Source organism: Rhinolophus sinicus, chromosome 1 (assembly GCF_057876585.1).
Source record: "Rhinolophus sinicus isolate RSI-liver-muscle chromosome 1, RSI-T2T, whole genome shotgun sequence".
Classification (NCBI taxonomy): Eukaryota; Metazoa; Chordata; class Mammalia; order Chiroptera; family Rhinolophidae; genus Rhinolophus; species Rhinolophus sinicus.
This window is the reverse complement of record NC_142501.1, coordinates 159,764,371-159,779,970: the sequence shown is the minus strand read 5'-3', so window position 1 is coordinate 159,779,970 and position 15,600 is coordinate 159,764,371. Positions and strand designations below refer to the sequence as shown.

At 38.0% G+C, this 15,600-nt stretch overlaps 2 protein-coding genes and 1 pseudogene across 3 annotated transcripts in view; 2 read left to right on the top strand and 1 right to left on the bottom strand.

Annotated features, from left to right (window-relative positions):
- The window catches only part of ART3 (ADP-ribosyltransferase 3 (inactive)), a 107,472-nt gene extending 101,565 nt beyond the window's left edge, over positions 1–5,907 (bottom strand). Inside the window, exon 1 of the mRNA XM_074324442.2 lies at positions 5,847–5,907. The gene's annotated coding sequence lies outside the window, so the exon portion shown is untranslated. The remainder of the gene's footprint in view (positions 1–5,846) is intronic.
- Positions 5,908–6,043: 136 nt separating this feature from the next.
- Positions 6,044–15,600, top strand: part of SDAD1 (SDA1 domain containing 1) — a 29,505-nt gene continuing 19,948 nt past the window's right edge. Inside the window, exons 1-8 of one of the 2 annotated variants that reach the window (XM_074324443.2) lie at positions 6,087–6,254; positions 8,154–8,197; positions 8,816–8,920; positions 9,559–9,657; positions 12,173–12,283; positions 14,188–14,259; positions 14,339–14,439; positions 15,541–15,598. In XM_074324443.2, coding sequence (XP_074180544.1) covers positions 8,906–8,920; positions 9,559–9,657; positions 12,173–12,283; positions 14,188–14,259; positions 14,339–14,439; positions 15,541–15,598 — 456 coding nt within the window. In that variant the 5' untranslated portion in view covers positions 6,087–6,254; positions 8,154–8,197; positions 8,816–8,905. Of the gene's footprint in view, positions 6,255–8,153; positions 8,198–8,815; positions 8,921–9,558; positions 9,658–12,172; positions 12,284–14,187; positions 14,260–14,338; positions 14,440–15,540; positions 15,599–15,600 lie in introns of both variants that reach the window. The other variant, XM_019720521.3, reaches the window with a different exon arrangement.
- On the top strand, positions 15,160–15,260 carry LOC141570328 (U4 spliceosomal RNA; annotated as a pseudogene).

The window sequence follows — 15,600 nt, the reverse complement described above, 5'->3', positions numbered from 1 at the left end:
AAAGTACTCAGTGTCAGTCCCACCCTTCTCTGACCACTTATCTCTACTGTACCTTCCTCGCAACAGATGGTGTTCCACATCTCATACAAAGAGCGATGTTTCCAAGACTGAAAAAAAATATGTTGGAGAAATGGGATCAAAAGCCTGACTGACCAGTTCTTCGTATTTATGTTTTTATACTCAAAGTCCAGGCCATTGTTATCTGTTTCCTAGACTACATCAATAGCTCCTATTTTCCCTGCTGCCTCTTTTTCTCAATTTTTCTCTTGCTTCCTTACTATTCACGGCAGCCAGGATGATCTTTTCAAAGCATGATGCACAGAATACCACTACCTTGCTTAAAATCCTGTAATTTAGGATTAAGTCAACCGTTCCGTGGCGTACCAAGCCCTACATGAGTTAAGCTCTGCCTGCTTCTCTGACCACGTTCCTTCCATCCTTCTCCTCATTTATTGAGCCTCAGCCTCACCTTCTTTCTCTCTCATGCACACTGAGCTCATTTCCTTCCCAGGGCCTCTGCATATGCTGTTCCCTATTCTGGGTTGTGCTGGTCAACTTGGTTAAGCTGGAAACTGTTTCCCAGAATCTACTTTCGTGCATGGTTCTAGGTTAGAGTTAGCCGAAGAAGCACTTGTGTGAGATTTGTTAAGACAGAAGTGAAGGAGTGACCATTACACTTGATTAGATATAATGATAGACACAATGGTATCCAGTAGACCGCAACTTGGCCACTTTTTATAATGATTCTCTCTATACTCCCTTAAATATGTTTATATTTTAAAATAAACTGCATGGGGAAATAGTTTAGGACTGCCAAAATGTGAGAAGTCCACTTCTCTGGCCTTAGATTATTTTTATAACAATAAGATGGAAATTAGAAGACTCCAAAAGGGTTTTATTCTTTCTTTATTTCCTGCCACATGCAATGTTGAATAATGTCCAGGTAGTTCCCACATTATTCCATTCCTTTGCATGAAGGTAAGATTCTCCAATCATCTAGTTACCCCTGTGGGTCCCTCAGGTTGAGGGGCAGACAACACTATTCCTTTTGTAACTGAGTCCCTGAGGATAATATAATCAGGAGAACATTCTAGGAGAGGGAAGAGGTGTTCTCACTACTTTTATTTATTTTCTGAAAAATAGGATCCTTGAGGACATCTCACCACAACATTCATATTATTTGCATTACAGGGGAACAGGCTTCTTCCTAATAATTTATAGAAATGAAAAATCAAGCGGGGCCGGCCCGGTGGCTCAGGCGGTTAGAGCTCCGTGCTCCTGACTCCGAAGGCTGCTGGTTCGATTCCCACGTGGGCCAGTGGGCTCTCAACCACAGGGTTGCCAGTTCAATTCTTTGAGTCCCGCAGGGGATGGTGGGCTCTGCCCCCTGCGGCTAAGATTGAGCACGGCACCTTGAGCTGGGCTGCCTCCCGGATGGCTCAGTTGTTGGTTGGAGTGCGGGCTCTCAACCGCAAGGTTGCCAGTTCAATTCCTCGACTCTCGCAAGGGATGGTGGGCAGCGCCCCCTACAACTAAAAATTGAACACGGCACCTTGAGCTGAGCTGCCTCCCGGATGGCTCAGTTGGTTGGAGCCTGTCCTCTCAACCACAAGGTTGCTGGTTCGACTCCCGCAAGGGATGGTGGGCTGTGCCCCCTGCAACTAGCAACAGCAACTGGAGCTGAGCTGCGCCCTCCACAACTAAGACTGAAAGAACAACAACTTGAAGCTGAACAGAACCCTCCACGGCTGGGATTGAAGGGACAACAACTTGACTTGGAGAGAAAATCCTGGAGGTGCACACTGTTCCCCAGTGAGGTTCTGTTCCCCTTCCCCAATAAAATCTTTAAAAAAAAAAAAAAAAAAAAGAAAGAAAGAAAGAAAGAAAGGAATACCTGCAAATGGGAGAAAATATTTAAAAAAAAAAAAAATCAAGCAAGCATGATTTATAAGCAATGAAAGAAATAGGGAATTTATACCCATTACATGTTCTCTCCCAAGTTATTATAACTTGTCTTTTGAAAAGGGACCCACAAATCCTTATACGCCTTGCTTAAAACAAAACAAACAAACAAACAAACAAAAAAACACTAGAGATGGAAAAAGTATATAGTGGTAATAGAAGATCTTGGGTCCCATGATAGGAATTTCCCTAATGTGTTCCTGTAACAGTGAAAATCAGGAGCACCCAAACTCCATCAGAATAGTAGTCTTTACATAGTCTTAATCCTGCAGTAACAATAAATCTTACAGAATAAGGCAGTGAATGGCATCAGGTTCACGTGGCACACCCAAGAAGTCTGGCAAAAGAACTAGGGAAAGCCTTTGCTTCTGTTATGCATTTGTGAGATTAAATAATGCAGTGGACTATCAACAAAGGAGCTAGTTACCCCCTCTCTATTCACAAAATTATTAAAGATCTTTCAAAGCCAACTAAAATGTTACCATGCTATCAGATTTTGAGTGTAAAGACATACAAAATAATACCATTAAATAGTTCTTGAGAAACATTTTGACTTTAAGAAGTTGGCTATGGTGGTTTAAGAGAAAAAAATCAAAGAAAGATGGTGGGGCTAGTCCCTGTTGAGCCTGGGGCTGATAGATGTGTCGGAAGGCAGACCCAAACGGCTGATAGATATGTCGGAAGGCAGACCCAAAAGTTCTCTCACTGCCCACAAAGAGGAAAGGATAGATGGATAGATTGGGGAAGAGGGGTTATCACTTCGTGAGGGGTGAAATGTCTAACTATTGCATTGTTTTGTACACCTGAAACAAAAAAAAGGGATAGATGGAATTGTTGGCAAAATTCACACAAAGTTTGAAATTGGGGGTGAGGGGAAAGAACAGTGAAAATTAAGTTAGCCTTGAAAAGAACTAAAATTTCTTCTGGTACCAGTTTCCTGTTGAGTTTGTATGTGGTCATTTTGTCAATGGGTGTAATTTTTTTTAAAAAAAGAAAAACATGAGCTCCCTCCAGTGGCTAATCTAACAGTTTTTAAAAGACAATATATATTTATTAGAAAAGTATGGAGATGCCTGGCTTTTCTGAACTGAGTCAATATCATTGGTTTCTAATGAGGAAGACAATAACTAGAATTCACATGTTACTTACTGATTTTCAGGTAAATTTTGACAAAGATATTTTAATTTCTTTCTTTAAAAATTACACAATTGAAGGATTAGAAGAGACTAGAGATCATCCATTCATTAATTCAACAAATATTAACCGTCACCTACTATTTCCCATGTGTTGCTCGAAGTGCAAAGGATAAAACAGTGGACAAAACAAAACTCTCATTAAACACATAATCCAGTGCTGAAAGAAAGACAATAAATAATTAAGCTAGTAAATACATATCATGCCCTCTAGTCTAAGCCCCTTCAATAATAACATTTTTAATCCATTTGAATCCAGTTATAATGATCATTTTATAAGTATAATAGGGTCTCTTTTGCAAAGGTATAAAGTTGATTTTATTTTCTAGAACATTCAGGTAAAAAAAAATCATTTGGGGATCAGAAAAAGATGGAAATTTCTTTTGTCAATTTAAGACAAAAATAGAAATAAATATGGAGTTTTCTTGGTGTTTTCTGGCTAATGTATTATACATTAAATTATGTACATCACATTACACATAATATAGCCATTATTTAACATTTAAAAAATACATTCAGTTAGTCACTCTAAATACATATAGTTGTCCCTCAGTATCCATGCGGGATTGGTTCCAGGACCTCCTGTAGACACCAAAAACCACAGGTGCACAAATCCCTTATATAAAAAAGCATAGTATTTATATACACATCCTCTTGTATACTTTAAATCATCTCTTTAGTACTTATAATACCTAACACAATGTAAATGCTATGTGAATCATTGTTATATTGTATTGTTTGAGGAATAATGACAAGAAAAAGTCAGTACATGTCAGTACAAATGCAACCATCGTAGGCCTAATTACATAATACACATCAGTAACAATGCAACTTCTTTTTTCCAAATATGTTCCATCTTTTTTATTCCAAGGATAAGGAACCCATGGTTATAGAAGGCTCACTGTATTAAGTTAGCCGCTGCTAACTTAATTTTGCCACTGCTACCTTAATTTAGCCACTGCTAACTTTGAATTTTTTCATCTATTGAAAAAACAAAAATCCTGCCTTCAGGGTGTTTGGTGGTAAAACGATCTGCTCTATATGCCCTCCTTAGATTAGCATGGGACTTTCATCATTAGGACTGCGTAACCCTCCCATTTTCTGTAGCTTCTCCTTCCCTGCTGAGCGCTCCCTTCCAAACCTGAGTCACATCAAACTTCTGCCCATCCCTTATATCCACCAGACTTTTTAAAGCCCTTGTACCTGAAGCCTTTTCTTCATTTAGAAACCCTTTCTTTCCCTCCTACAGAACAGCTCATCTTTCAGGGTTTCAATCAAATAGTACTGTAACTGTGAAACATTCTGATTCCTCCTCTAGACTGGGTGGTCCTCTCTATTGCTTCCAGTGCTCTACCGTAAGAACACTTGTATTCATTTTAAATGTGTTTATCTTTTTGTCTCCCTTATTAGTCTGTGAGTTTCCTGAAGGCAAATGCTCGTGTCTAATTTATTTTTTTGTATTCCCAGCATCTACCCTAGTGCCTGACATATAGATTATGAATAAAAGCTTGTGACATGGCCTGAGTGTTTCATTTACAAGTCACATTTTGGTAACTCAAGATGATTATGATTTTTGGTAATTCAAGCTTATGATTTTGACAGAAATTATATTAAATAATTTCAATATATTTGTCTTGAGAATGCTCTTTTCCTCACTAATACAACCTAACCAACATTTTTTTAAACTTAAATCTATCATGGATTGTTTTAAATAAAAGATTTATTGCTTACATATACTTCTTAATAACTTCACAAGTATTTGATTCAATGATTTAGAAGTGGAATAGGCATTCTCCAAATGAAGCTGAAAAAGTAATTGTGGTTTGCACAGTGTTTTTTATTTTGTTTGTGCTCATGTGGTTTTGTTTTTGGCTCATTCCTTCCCAGTCACAGATAACCTTGACTGAAGTTGGTGTTCCGTGAAATTGCTTTTGTTAAGCAGCACGCCACTGTCCACCAATTAATGCCAAACCAGTTACCAGCTGACAGCTGTCAGGTTACGTTTTTCTCAACTAGTTACACTTAAAACTGCCTGGATTGAAACCCCAGCTACCTCACTAGCCATGAAGTTAGGCAGTCAGCTTGTCTGAGAATTGTTTCCTCATTTGTAAAGAGCACATAATTATAGTACTTACCTTAAAGGGCTGTTTTTTGGCAGAAATGAGTTAATACAAGTGAAGTTTTTCGAACAGTGCCTGGCACAGGATGAGTAATCAGGTATATTTTGTATTAACAACACCCTATGGGATACATTCATTCACCATATATTTATTTTTGCACACTGTGAGATGGTAGAACTATATTCTCTTCTAATTACCAGGAACTGAATTTAAAACTCTGGCTAAAGAATACTTATAAAGGTTATAACAGTGGTTGACTTTTAGATACAAATTAATTTGCATTTTTAAACCAATCGTCATGACATTTTCTCCAGCGCACACATTTTTCCCTAATCTGGGTCATGTTGAGTTGAAACAACCCAAAGCAAAACAAAAAAGGTATTTAAAATTATACAATAAAAAAACTAATGTACGCCCCTCATTGCTCTTCCCCCCCCCTCTATAAAATAGGATAGTGCTATCTACTCCCCACGGATTTTTTTTTTAGCTTCTAACTTTATGCTGTGGGATTTTAAAACCTAGTAGTCCTTATCTGTTTCATAGACGGGTCGAGTTGACGGAATAAACTAACCTGTACGAAAAAGTTCTTTGCGGTTCAGATTACCTCAGAAACGCAAGGTAGTAGAAGGGGTTGGCCGAAGGGGTGGGGCGGGGTGGGATGTCGTAAAAGCACTGCAGAGCATTTCGGCCGTGAAAGTAAGTTTGACACTCTGAGGCTCCCGTAGTCCGCTTGCTAAAGAGCCAAAATGGCTCCGCCTGCTGAGCGTCCATGTGCTGTTTCCGGTCATAGGCGGAAACACGAGTCTCAGCCACAGCTGGGGCGGTACGCAGTAGCCAGCGGTGTGGGTTTTCTTCGAGTTACTCCCCGCGGAGCCAGTCAGCAGCCAGTATGTCCAACAGAAACAACAACAAGCTGCCCAGCAACCTGCCGCAGTTACAGAATTTGATCAAGCGGGACCCGCCGGCCTATGTGGAGGAGGTGGGAGCGCGGCGCGGCGACTCTAGAGGCCGATGCTCCATTGGTTGAAACATCTATGGGGTTGGGGAGGCGTGGAGTGGAGCTGGGATCCTGGCTGGCCGCGTGTTCTCTGTTAGGTCTGGGGTCTCGGGAAGAGGGAAGGGGTTGGAAAGGGACATGCCTCAGGGTTCATTCTCCATCTCTTGGAAATCTGCTGTCTCTTTGGGTCTTTTTCCTGCTGTGTAGACCCCGCTGCTGCGGGAACATCCTTGAAGACTTAACTGTACTTTAGGGTTTGTCTCCCGACCTCACAGAGGTGGAGAGACAAATGACCCGCCTCCAACCTCTAACTTCCGTGCAGGTGTCTCAGCCTGATCTTTTTAGAAACCCCTAACTTGAATCAGTTGGTGACACTTGATGAATCATGATAGGATCCTTTCAACAGACGTCTGTTTCCAAGAGCCCGCGCTCTGCGCGGTGGGCTGTGTTGGGAAGGAGCTGGTAGTCTCCAGTATGAGGGACAGACACAGGAGTAAGTGTATTTAGTTAAACCAGGACTCAGTCCCCTCGGAAGCTGGCATTACCTGGATGTCAGAATTTGCTCAGGGAAAAGATGAGGTTGAAAAATTAGATTAGGTCCAGAAAATGAGGGACTCTGTATACTGACCTTACAGGAATTGTGAACATTAAAGTGACAAAATGTAAGTGGTGATTTGCTGTATTAATCTGGCAGCTGTTTTCTTCAGACACCCATTTGTCTGACAGGCATTAAACAGGTATCTGCTAGGCATTTGCTGCAGTTGTTTGTTCTTCCTCACTAGATTGTGGTTTGTTCCATGGCTAACACAATTATTCATCTTTTGATTGCTCTTCTTATTTTCCTCCTTCCTCAGTTTTTCACGTAGAAATATTTATATGAATGCTTTTTAACAAATAGCGTTTTCAGTGGTTTAGGTCACCAGAACAGAGAACCTTTCCAAGGATCAAGGTAGGGAAAATAAAGAGTAAAGAACAAAGAAAAGAAATTAATAGAGGTGAGGTTCTAAGATGTGTAAAGCACTATACAACCGTTGCCAAAGTGACAGTTGAGAGTTAGTCTGTATAGTGCTGTATTTAAGAGCACTGGTTTCAAAACTAGCTCTAAATCCTGGCCCTGCTGTTGACCAATTGTGTGAAAAGGGAGGATTAATCACTGAGCCTGTTTTAATAAGTAAGAAGGAGATAGTTCTTACTTCAGAGAATTGTTCTTTCATTCACTTAACAAATACATGTGCAAATCCACACATACTGTACCTGTTGTGTGTCAGTGTAATTCTAGGCACGGGGAATGCAGTGATAAATAAGACATGTGAGAGTCTTCTTCCTTTGGACTTCTGGTCTAGTGGTAGTAGACATATAGTGGTAAGAACTATGAAGAAAGCGAAAGTCAATGGGAGTATGTTCTGATCATCTCAAGGCAGATCCTGGTGGCTGAGCCAGGGTGGGAAGGGGGAAAGAAGTGGGACAAGGATCTTGCCAGGAGCTCACCGGGTTCTGGGACACGCTCCTCATTCCTGTCAGTGACGCAATGCGGTTAAGAGAGATGGGGTCTTCCTGAAGCAGGTAGGGGGCTGCAGTTTTCTCTCTTGGACTCCTACTCTTGGAGAAAGCTGGACAGGCCTACCACTTGTGTTGGGGAAATCAAAAGTTAATTTTTTTTTTACCATTCTGAGTTTAAAATATCTGGTAGATAACTAAACAGATATCAGACAAGTAATTGGATATATGCATTTGGAGTTCACTAGACCAGTTAAGGCTGGTAATATCAAGAAATACTCATTCTCACAGTCTCTCTCTCTCTAGAAATAACTAATTCTCACAGTCTGTTTGTATGTCTCTCTTTCTCTCTGTCTCTGTCTCTGTTTCTCTCTCTCCTTAAAGTTGTGGTCGAGGGATAGAGAATAGATATGTGGAACTGAGACCAGGTGAGTTTCAACATTAGATTGTTGAGTTGTTAGGATTAAACATTAAATGAGATAATGTACACATTGAGCTTGGCACATTGCAAGTGTTGAATAAGTGGAAGCTATTATCATTATTTCTGTGTGCCTATTGCTTTTGGCTGTTAACACATCCTATCTGTAACTTCAGGATGAAATCTTAATTAGTATTTAAAAGAAGAGAGGAATTTTGACTGGAGTGCTTTGTGTACTTGAGATATAATACTGTACATTTTCTGACCCGGTGTTTTTCTGCTCATGTGAGTGCTCTGTATACATAGACAATGCAGAGGGAGTCGTTTGGAGAGTAAATGGCAGAATAGGGCCAGAATCTGGGTTTTTGATTCTTGCTTCACTGTTCTTTATAACACACCACCTAAATTTCTAACAAGGGAAAGGGTCTTTAGATTACCAGTGTTGTGCATAAATTTTTCAAAACTTATTTTGAAGAATGCAGATAAGGAAAAGGTAGTGTTTCTACATACTTTTGCCACATCTTTTTCTCCATGCTACCCATCAGACTTCTACTAAGTAATTTTTCATTCTGTTCTGAGCAAATCATATAATAGAAGGTGACCAGCATAAATTTTTTTCTCTCTACAGTTTCTACAGCAGTATAATCATTACAAATCCAATGTGGAGATTTTCAGATTACAACCAAATAAACCCAGCAAAGAACTGGCAGAGCTGGTAATGTTTATGGCACAGGTAAGGAGATAATTTCTGAATAAAACAAAGACCAGTTGTTGCACATAGTTTGCAGAATATTTCTCCAGTAATACCCAACCTCATTCCATTCAGGAGTGGAAGCTTCATTTATTTTTTAACTTTGCCTTTTTGCAAATTTTCTCCATATGGTGAGTTAGAAAATTTTGCTAGAACTTTTTATAGAACCATCCAGAGCAAAACTTTCAAACTATTTGTTTTCTTCAAGTTCATTATAAAATCAGATTCTAAATCATGTTACACATATTTTACTAAGACTAGAGGAAATATGAAAAGGATCATGAAATTAGCGTGTACCTCGTTTCCCTGAAAATAAGACCTAGCCGGACAATCAGTTGTAATGCATCTTTTGGAGCAAAAATTAATGTAAGACCTGGTCTTATAATATGATACAATACAATACCAGGTCTTATATTAATTTTTGCTCCAAAAGACAGATTAGAGCTGATTGTTCGGTTAGGTCTTATTTTTGGAGAAACATGGTAGAAAAAAAAGACATGATTTGGAACTAGTTACGTCTATAAAATAGCTTTTACTCACCTTTTGCAGAAAATCCTAAATATCTGCATATGAGTTATAGGAGAGAGAGAAACTTCAGAAGAGTGTTTGCTTTGTTACAGATTGGGCACTGCTACCCAGAACATTTAAGTAACTTTCCTCAAGAGCTAAAAGATCTTCTTTCCTACAATCACACTGTGTTGGATCCAGATCTTCGAATGGTAGGGCCGGTATTTGGATTGTGCTGTGTTCGTGTGTGTGGGTATAATATGTGTTTAAATGAGAACAGTCTCTCAACTAAATGTCTTTTAAAATGTAAGTCAAAATGTGTCACCCCTTCCTTAAAATCCTTCTGTGGCTTCTTATTTATACTTAGAATAAAATTCAAACTTATTATCATGGCCTGTAAGTTCCTACATGATCTGCTTCCTGCCTGGTTTTGTTTTTGTTTTTGTTGTTATCTCATCTCCTTTTCTGCTGCACTCCTCTTTCTGATCTTTCTGTTCCTCCATCATGCTAGCCCTCCCAGGGTGTTGTTTTGCCTCTTTTGAATAGGTGATTCCTTCTAGTCATTCACATCTCATATGCCTGGAGAACCTTAATTACAACATATAGTTTGTATAATGCTTAATTTATTGAACTTACCCATTAAATATCCAGTTTGAATATTGAAACATTGTCACTCTAGTGCTTGACATTGGCCGAGATGCCCTTTACCAAGCCATTGTACCTGTTTCCCCTACCTCATGGCCCCCAGCTGCCCTTTCTCTGCAGCGTTGTCCTCAGCGGAATGGGAGCCCTGGCACCTGGGAGGTTGCCCTCGCAGCGCACAGCTGGTACCTGACTAACCCAGTGGTACAAAAGCGCACCCCTTCCCTCCAGGTGGGCCCCACTTTGTGTTGCGCTTTGTGATCAGACTGAAGCTTGTCTTCAGCCAGGGACACATCCTTGCTCACCTTTTCTTTTCTCTGCCCTATCCTTCTGCCTTTCCTTCTGGAAGAGAGCACACCCCAAACAAATCACTGCAATGACTCAGGCTCTGCTCCTAGGGAACCCAGCCTTAGGCATTAGGCATACATTAGCCTTAGGCATACATCAGCTTTGAAAACATCTTTATAGCAGGTAGAACTTGCACAAATATTATGATCACAAAACACTGATAGGCTAGACTAAAACTTGTAAAAATGCTAAGTCCATAGATTCAACTTTGTTATTCCCACATTTCCAAGGCTTTCTGTAATTCCACCATTTTATACTTCTCTAAGATTTTCTTAATTTGATTAGACCCCCCCCAAAAAAAAAAAAAAGAATACTATCTCAGACAAACCAAGGGTGCAGATTCAGGATTGTGAGCTGATTAACTCTCAGCCGGGACATGGGACCTAGCATAGCAGCAGCACAGCCCAAGAGGCTTTCAATTCGAACCATTAGTCAGAAGGCTTTTTACTTATGTCTTGGAACTTCTCTGGGGCATACAGGTTTGCTGTGGCTAACAGTACCAAACCAAACTGGTCTGCAGGCATTGTTAAATTAATGTGTGTATTTGTTTCTTTATAGTGTTTTGTGATGATTAGGTTTTTATAGAATAATTCATAGACATTTCCTTTGCGAGGAACAAGGGATTGAGTCGGTGTAATTAGCATTCCTCTTTAGAGGAATCATTTAGAGCACACTGGTGGGTCCTCGTTTTAGTTGGCTATTGTGATCACCACCAATCTTTATCAACCACTGGACATCCTTTCTATCTAGTGTATTTGCTATTTTTCTGGGACTTTCTGAATCATTCCCAAATTTTTCTTCGCTCTTTTCTGTTTATACAGGTAGAAGCAGACTGTATATCTTAGTGGAAAATACTAACTACCTATGTATACTAACTTATTACTTAATCAATACAATGAATTTTTTATATTTCTCTTTCTTTGACAATTTAACTACTTTTTAATATACTTTTCGTGAATTTTTTTTTAAGCGTTATTTTTACTGTTTTAGGTTCAAATTGTGACCACCTGGCCCGTGGGAGCTTTTTAGTCCTTTCAGCAATGCTCCAGTGTTTTTAAAAGCATCCTTGCATTCTGACAGAAATAGTCCAAACCCTTTCTTATTGTTTTTCCTGCTCCAACACTTGGAATCAACTATTCTCCAAGGATGATTTGTTCTATCTAATGGAGAATATTAGAGACCAAAATTTGGGCGATAAGGGTACTCAAGTTGGTGGTAAGCAAGAGTGCTACAGCTGCTATTGGGCCATTTTAGTACTAACAACACTTCAAAAGAATTCCTTGCAAGATCATAAATTCACTTGATTATTCCAATTTAGTGTATTATGTTATTGTTTCCCCACCTTTCTTATCTTCGTAGATTCATTGATCACTGGGGTTTTGTCATATGTTCACCTCCTTGTGTAAAGTAGCCACAGTGTATCAATTACATTACCCTGTTTTACTTCCTTTTGACACTTACCATTATCTGAGATACTCTTGTTTATGATTATGTGCTTACTTGCTTGTCTATCCCCTCTTCTGCTCTACCCCTGATGTGTAAGGTCCATAAGAGCAGAGATCTGTTCTGTTCTGTTCTGTTCTGTTCTGTTCTGTTCTGTTCTGTTCTGTTCTGTTCTGAAGCCTTGAATAATGCCTACTTAGTATAAGACATTATGCTCTTTTGGGATATACATGCTCCATTTTCTCATCTTAACTTTATCATTATCTTATAGTATTTTTTCTTTTCCTTCCTGAGACATTTTGCAAAGCTTTGATCTTGCTGAGAAATAAGAATCTCATCAATCCATCAAGTTTGCTAGAACTCTTCTTTGAACTTCTGCGTTGCCATGATAAGCTTCTACGAAAGGTAAAAACCAAAATTGCTTTTTTTCATATATCTCATTTTACCTTGCAGGGACATAAAACTTGTAGAGTGAATTCTTGATGCTTCACATTATTGGAAACAGTTAAGAATAATTTTAGTAGGGAAAATAATTGACCGTTGTGTGCATGCAATATGGTGGTAATAGCTAAACTTTTATTGAGTGCTTACTTTTTGCCAGCTATCATTCACAGAGCTTTTGATGTATTTATTTGTTTACTCACAAAGTGAGATAAGGTTTATTATTATTATCATGTCGTCATTGTTATTTTACAGATGAAAAGACTGAGGCACCGAGAGGTTGGGTAACATACTCAGAGTCTGAGTGATAGGGCAGGAATATAAACCCAAGCAGTCTGGCTCCAGAGCCCAAGCCCTTTTCTAGTGCACTTACTGATGAGCTAAATCAGAGCATGGACTGGACACTCATAGCTATGACTACCCCAACCTTAGACCCAGGAAACTACCTTTTTGTTATTACTATTTCCCTATGACTTTGTATTTGCTTATATAAGACCAGAAGCTAAAGGTTTATGGAAGAAATTTGAGAAAGGAAAAAAGTTCACATTCATTAACTTAAAATTTTTTTCCAAAGTGTTCATAGACTGCTACCATTCGATTTTAGCAATTGTACTTGGTCTGACTTGTGGGATAAAAGTAGTTCATGGGAGCATATGTGGGGCACCAATGATATTTGCATTGCCTGTATTGTTTTGCATGCAATTATGGGCTTAATAAATAGAACAATTTTCCTTCTTTAAAAATAATAATTTTGCAACAATGTGGATGGATCTTGAGATTATTCTAAGAGAAATAAGTCAGACAGAAAAGGTCGAGAACCATATAACTTCACTCATATGTGGGATATAAAACTGAAAGCAACAAACAAACAAGACAAAGAAATGGAAACTCATAGACACAGACAACAGTTTAGTGGTTACCAGAGGGTAAGGGGGGAGGGGGGTGGTAGCAGAGGGTAAAGGGGGTCAAATATACGGTGATGGAAGGAGAACTGACTCTGTGTAGTGAGCACACAATGTGATATATAGATGATGTATTGGAACTGTATACTTGAAACCTATGTAATTTTACTAACTATTGCCACCCTGAGAAAATTAATTTAAAAAACAAAAAATTTACTGAGATATAATTTACATACAGTTCATCCATTTAAAGTGTACAATTCAGTGTTTTTAGTATATACACAGAGTTTGCAACCATTGCCACAACCAATTTTAGAACGATTTTTATCATCCTCAAAAGAAACCCATTCCCATTGGCAGTTATTCCCCATCCTTACTCTCTCCCAGCCCTGGGCAACCACCAGTCTACTTTTGGTTTTTATGGATTTGCCTATTCTGGGTATTTTGTATAAATGAAGTCACATAAATATGTAGTTTTTTGTGTCTGGCTTCTTTCACTTAGCGTAATGCCTTCAAGTTTTATCCACATTGTAGCATATATCAGTACTTCCTTTTTACTGCCAAATACTATTCCATTATATGGTTATTATACCACATTTTCTTTATTCATTCATCAGTTAGTGGACATTGGGTTGTTTTCACTTTTTGGCTATTATAAATAATGCTGCTATGAATGTTTGTATGAACATTGGTGTGGAAATATGTTTTCATTTCTCTTGGGTTTATAAGTAGGAGTGGAATTGTTGGGTTATATCGTAACTCCATGTTTAATCTTTTCAGGGCAACTTTCCTTTTGCATTTTAGCCTGTTGCTTTTTGCTTTGTTTTTGGTCTCTCTGTAAGAGAATGAAGAGTAGGTATAATTAAATCCTCCTGTACATTTATAAAATTAAATCCTCTTGTACATAAACTGAGCAAGGTTAGAAATGTTGGTTAATGTGTACATGTTTTTGTTTCTTTTCCTCAGACTTTATACACACATATTGTGACTGATATCAAGAATATAAATGCAAAACACAAGAACAATAAAGTGAATATAGTAAGTACCCGTTTGTCTTCCATGTTTGCAGCATTGTACCATCCGTGTATTAAGTCTTCTTTCTTCTTTTTTTCTTTAGGTATTGCAGAATTTCATGTACACCATGTTAAGAGACAGCAATGCAACTGCAGCCAAGATATCCTTGGATGTGATGATTGAACTCTACAGAAGAAACATCTGGTGATATATATGTATTTGTCTCTTGAGAAATAGCATCTTTTATTCACTTATAATTACTATAGAGCACATACACAAATATTTTTCTTGCTCTTGAGCTCTTTAATATACGTATCTCTGCCATAGATTAAGTTGTAAGTGAAAATGTACAGGTAATCCAAATAACTAATAACAACACTGGCTACCACTTCTTGAGCACCTACACTTTGTATTACCTCATTCACCCTTCAGAACAATGGAATGCAGCTTGTTTGGAATTATCCCATTTTATAGGTAATGAAACTGAAAGTTATAGAGTTGAGCAGCTAATAAAGAACAGAACTGAACTCCCTGACTAAAATGTGCTCTTTCTAATCTACTCTGAAGACGTTCAAGTCAATTTAGTATATTCAAGTCAATTTATATATATATATACACACATGCATATATATATATATATATATATATATATATATATATATATATATATGTACACACACATATATATATACACATATATATAATATCATGTTTCATAAACTTTGGTTTGTTGGTACAGTGCCCCCAACTAATGTCTTTTGCTTATTCACATTTTTTACTGTAAAAGTAATATTCATTGCAATAGAAAATTTGGAGAAGCTAGAAAAGTTTTTTAAAAAAATCATTGGTAATGCCACTACCCAGAGACAGTCACTGTTAATAGTTTATGATATTAGTTTAACATGAATTTTGAAATACAGTTGGAACTTGGCGCAATGGCAGTATCGTAGCCAATGAGGTTTATCCGAGGCATGATTGTTCTAATTGAAAGCTTAAATGCAGTTGAAATTTTGTTATATTAATAGTTTTTTATTCTGGTTTTGTTTTGTTTGTTTTACTTATATTGAGTAGATTCCTATATCATTAAAACTTCATAAAGTCCATCTTAATGGCTGTGTAATTTTGTGAAGTAAAACTGGGCTAAAATTTCATTAAATGTTCACCTGTGATTGACTTTTTAAAAATATTACAACTATGAATTTTAATGTGTCAGAAATATTTCTTATATTGTTTATTTTGTCCATTGTCTACTAGAAAATACAGTAGAATTAAAAATTTACTTTAAAACACTCGTTTGTCTTCTAGGAATGATGCAAAAACTGTCAATGTGATCACTACTGCCTGCTTCTCTAAGGTCACTAAGGT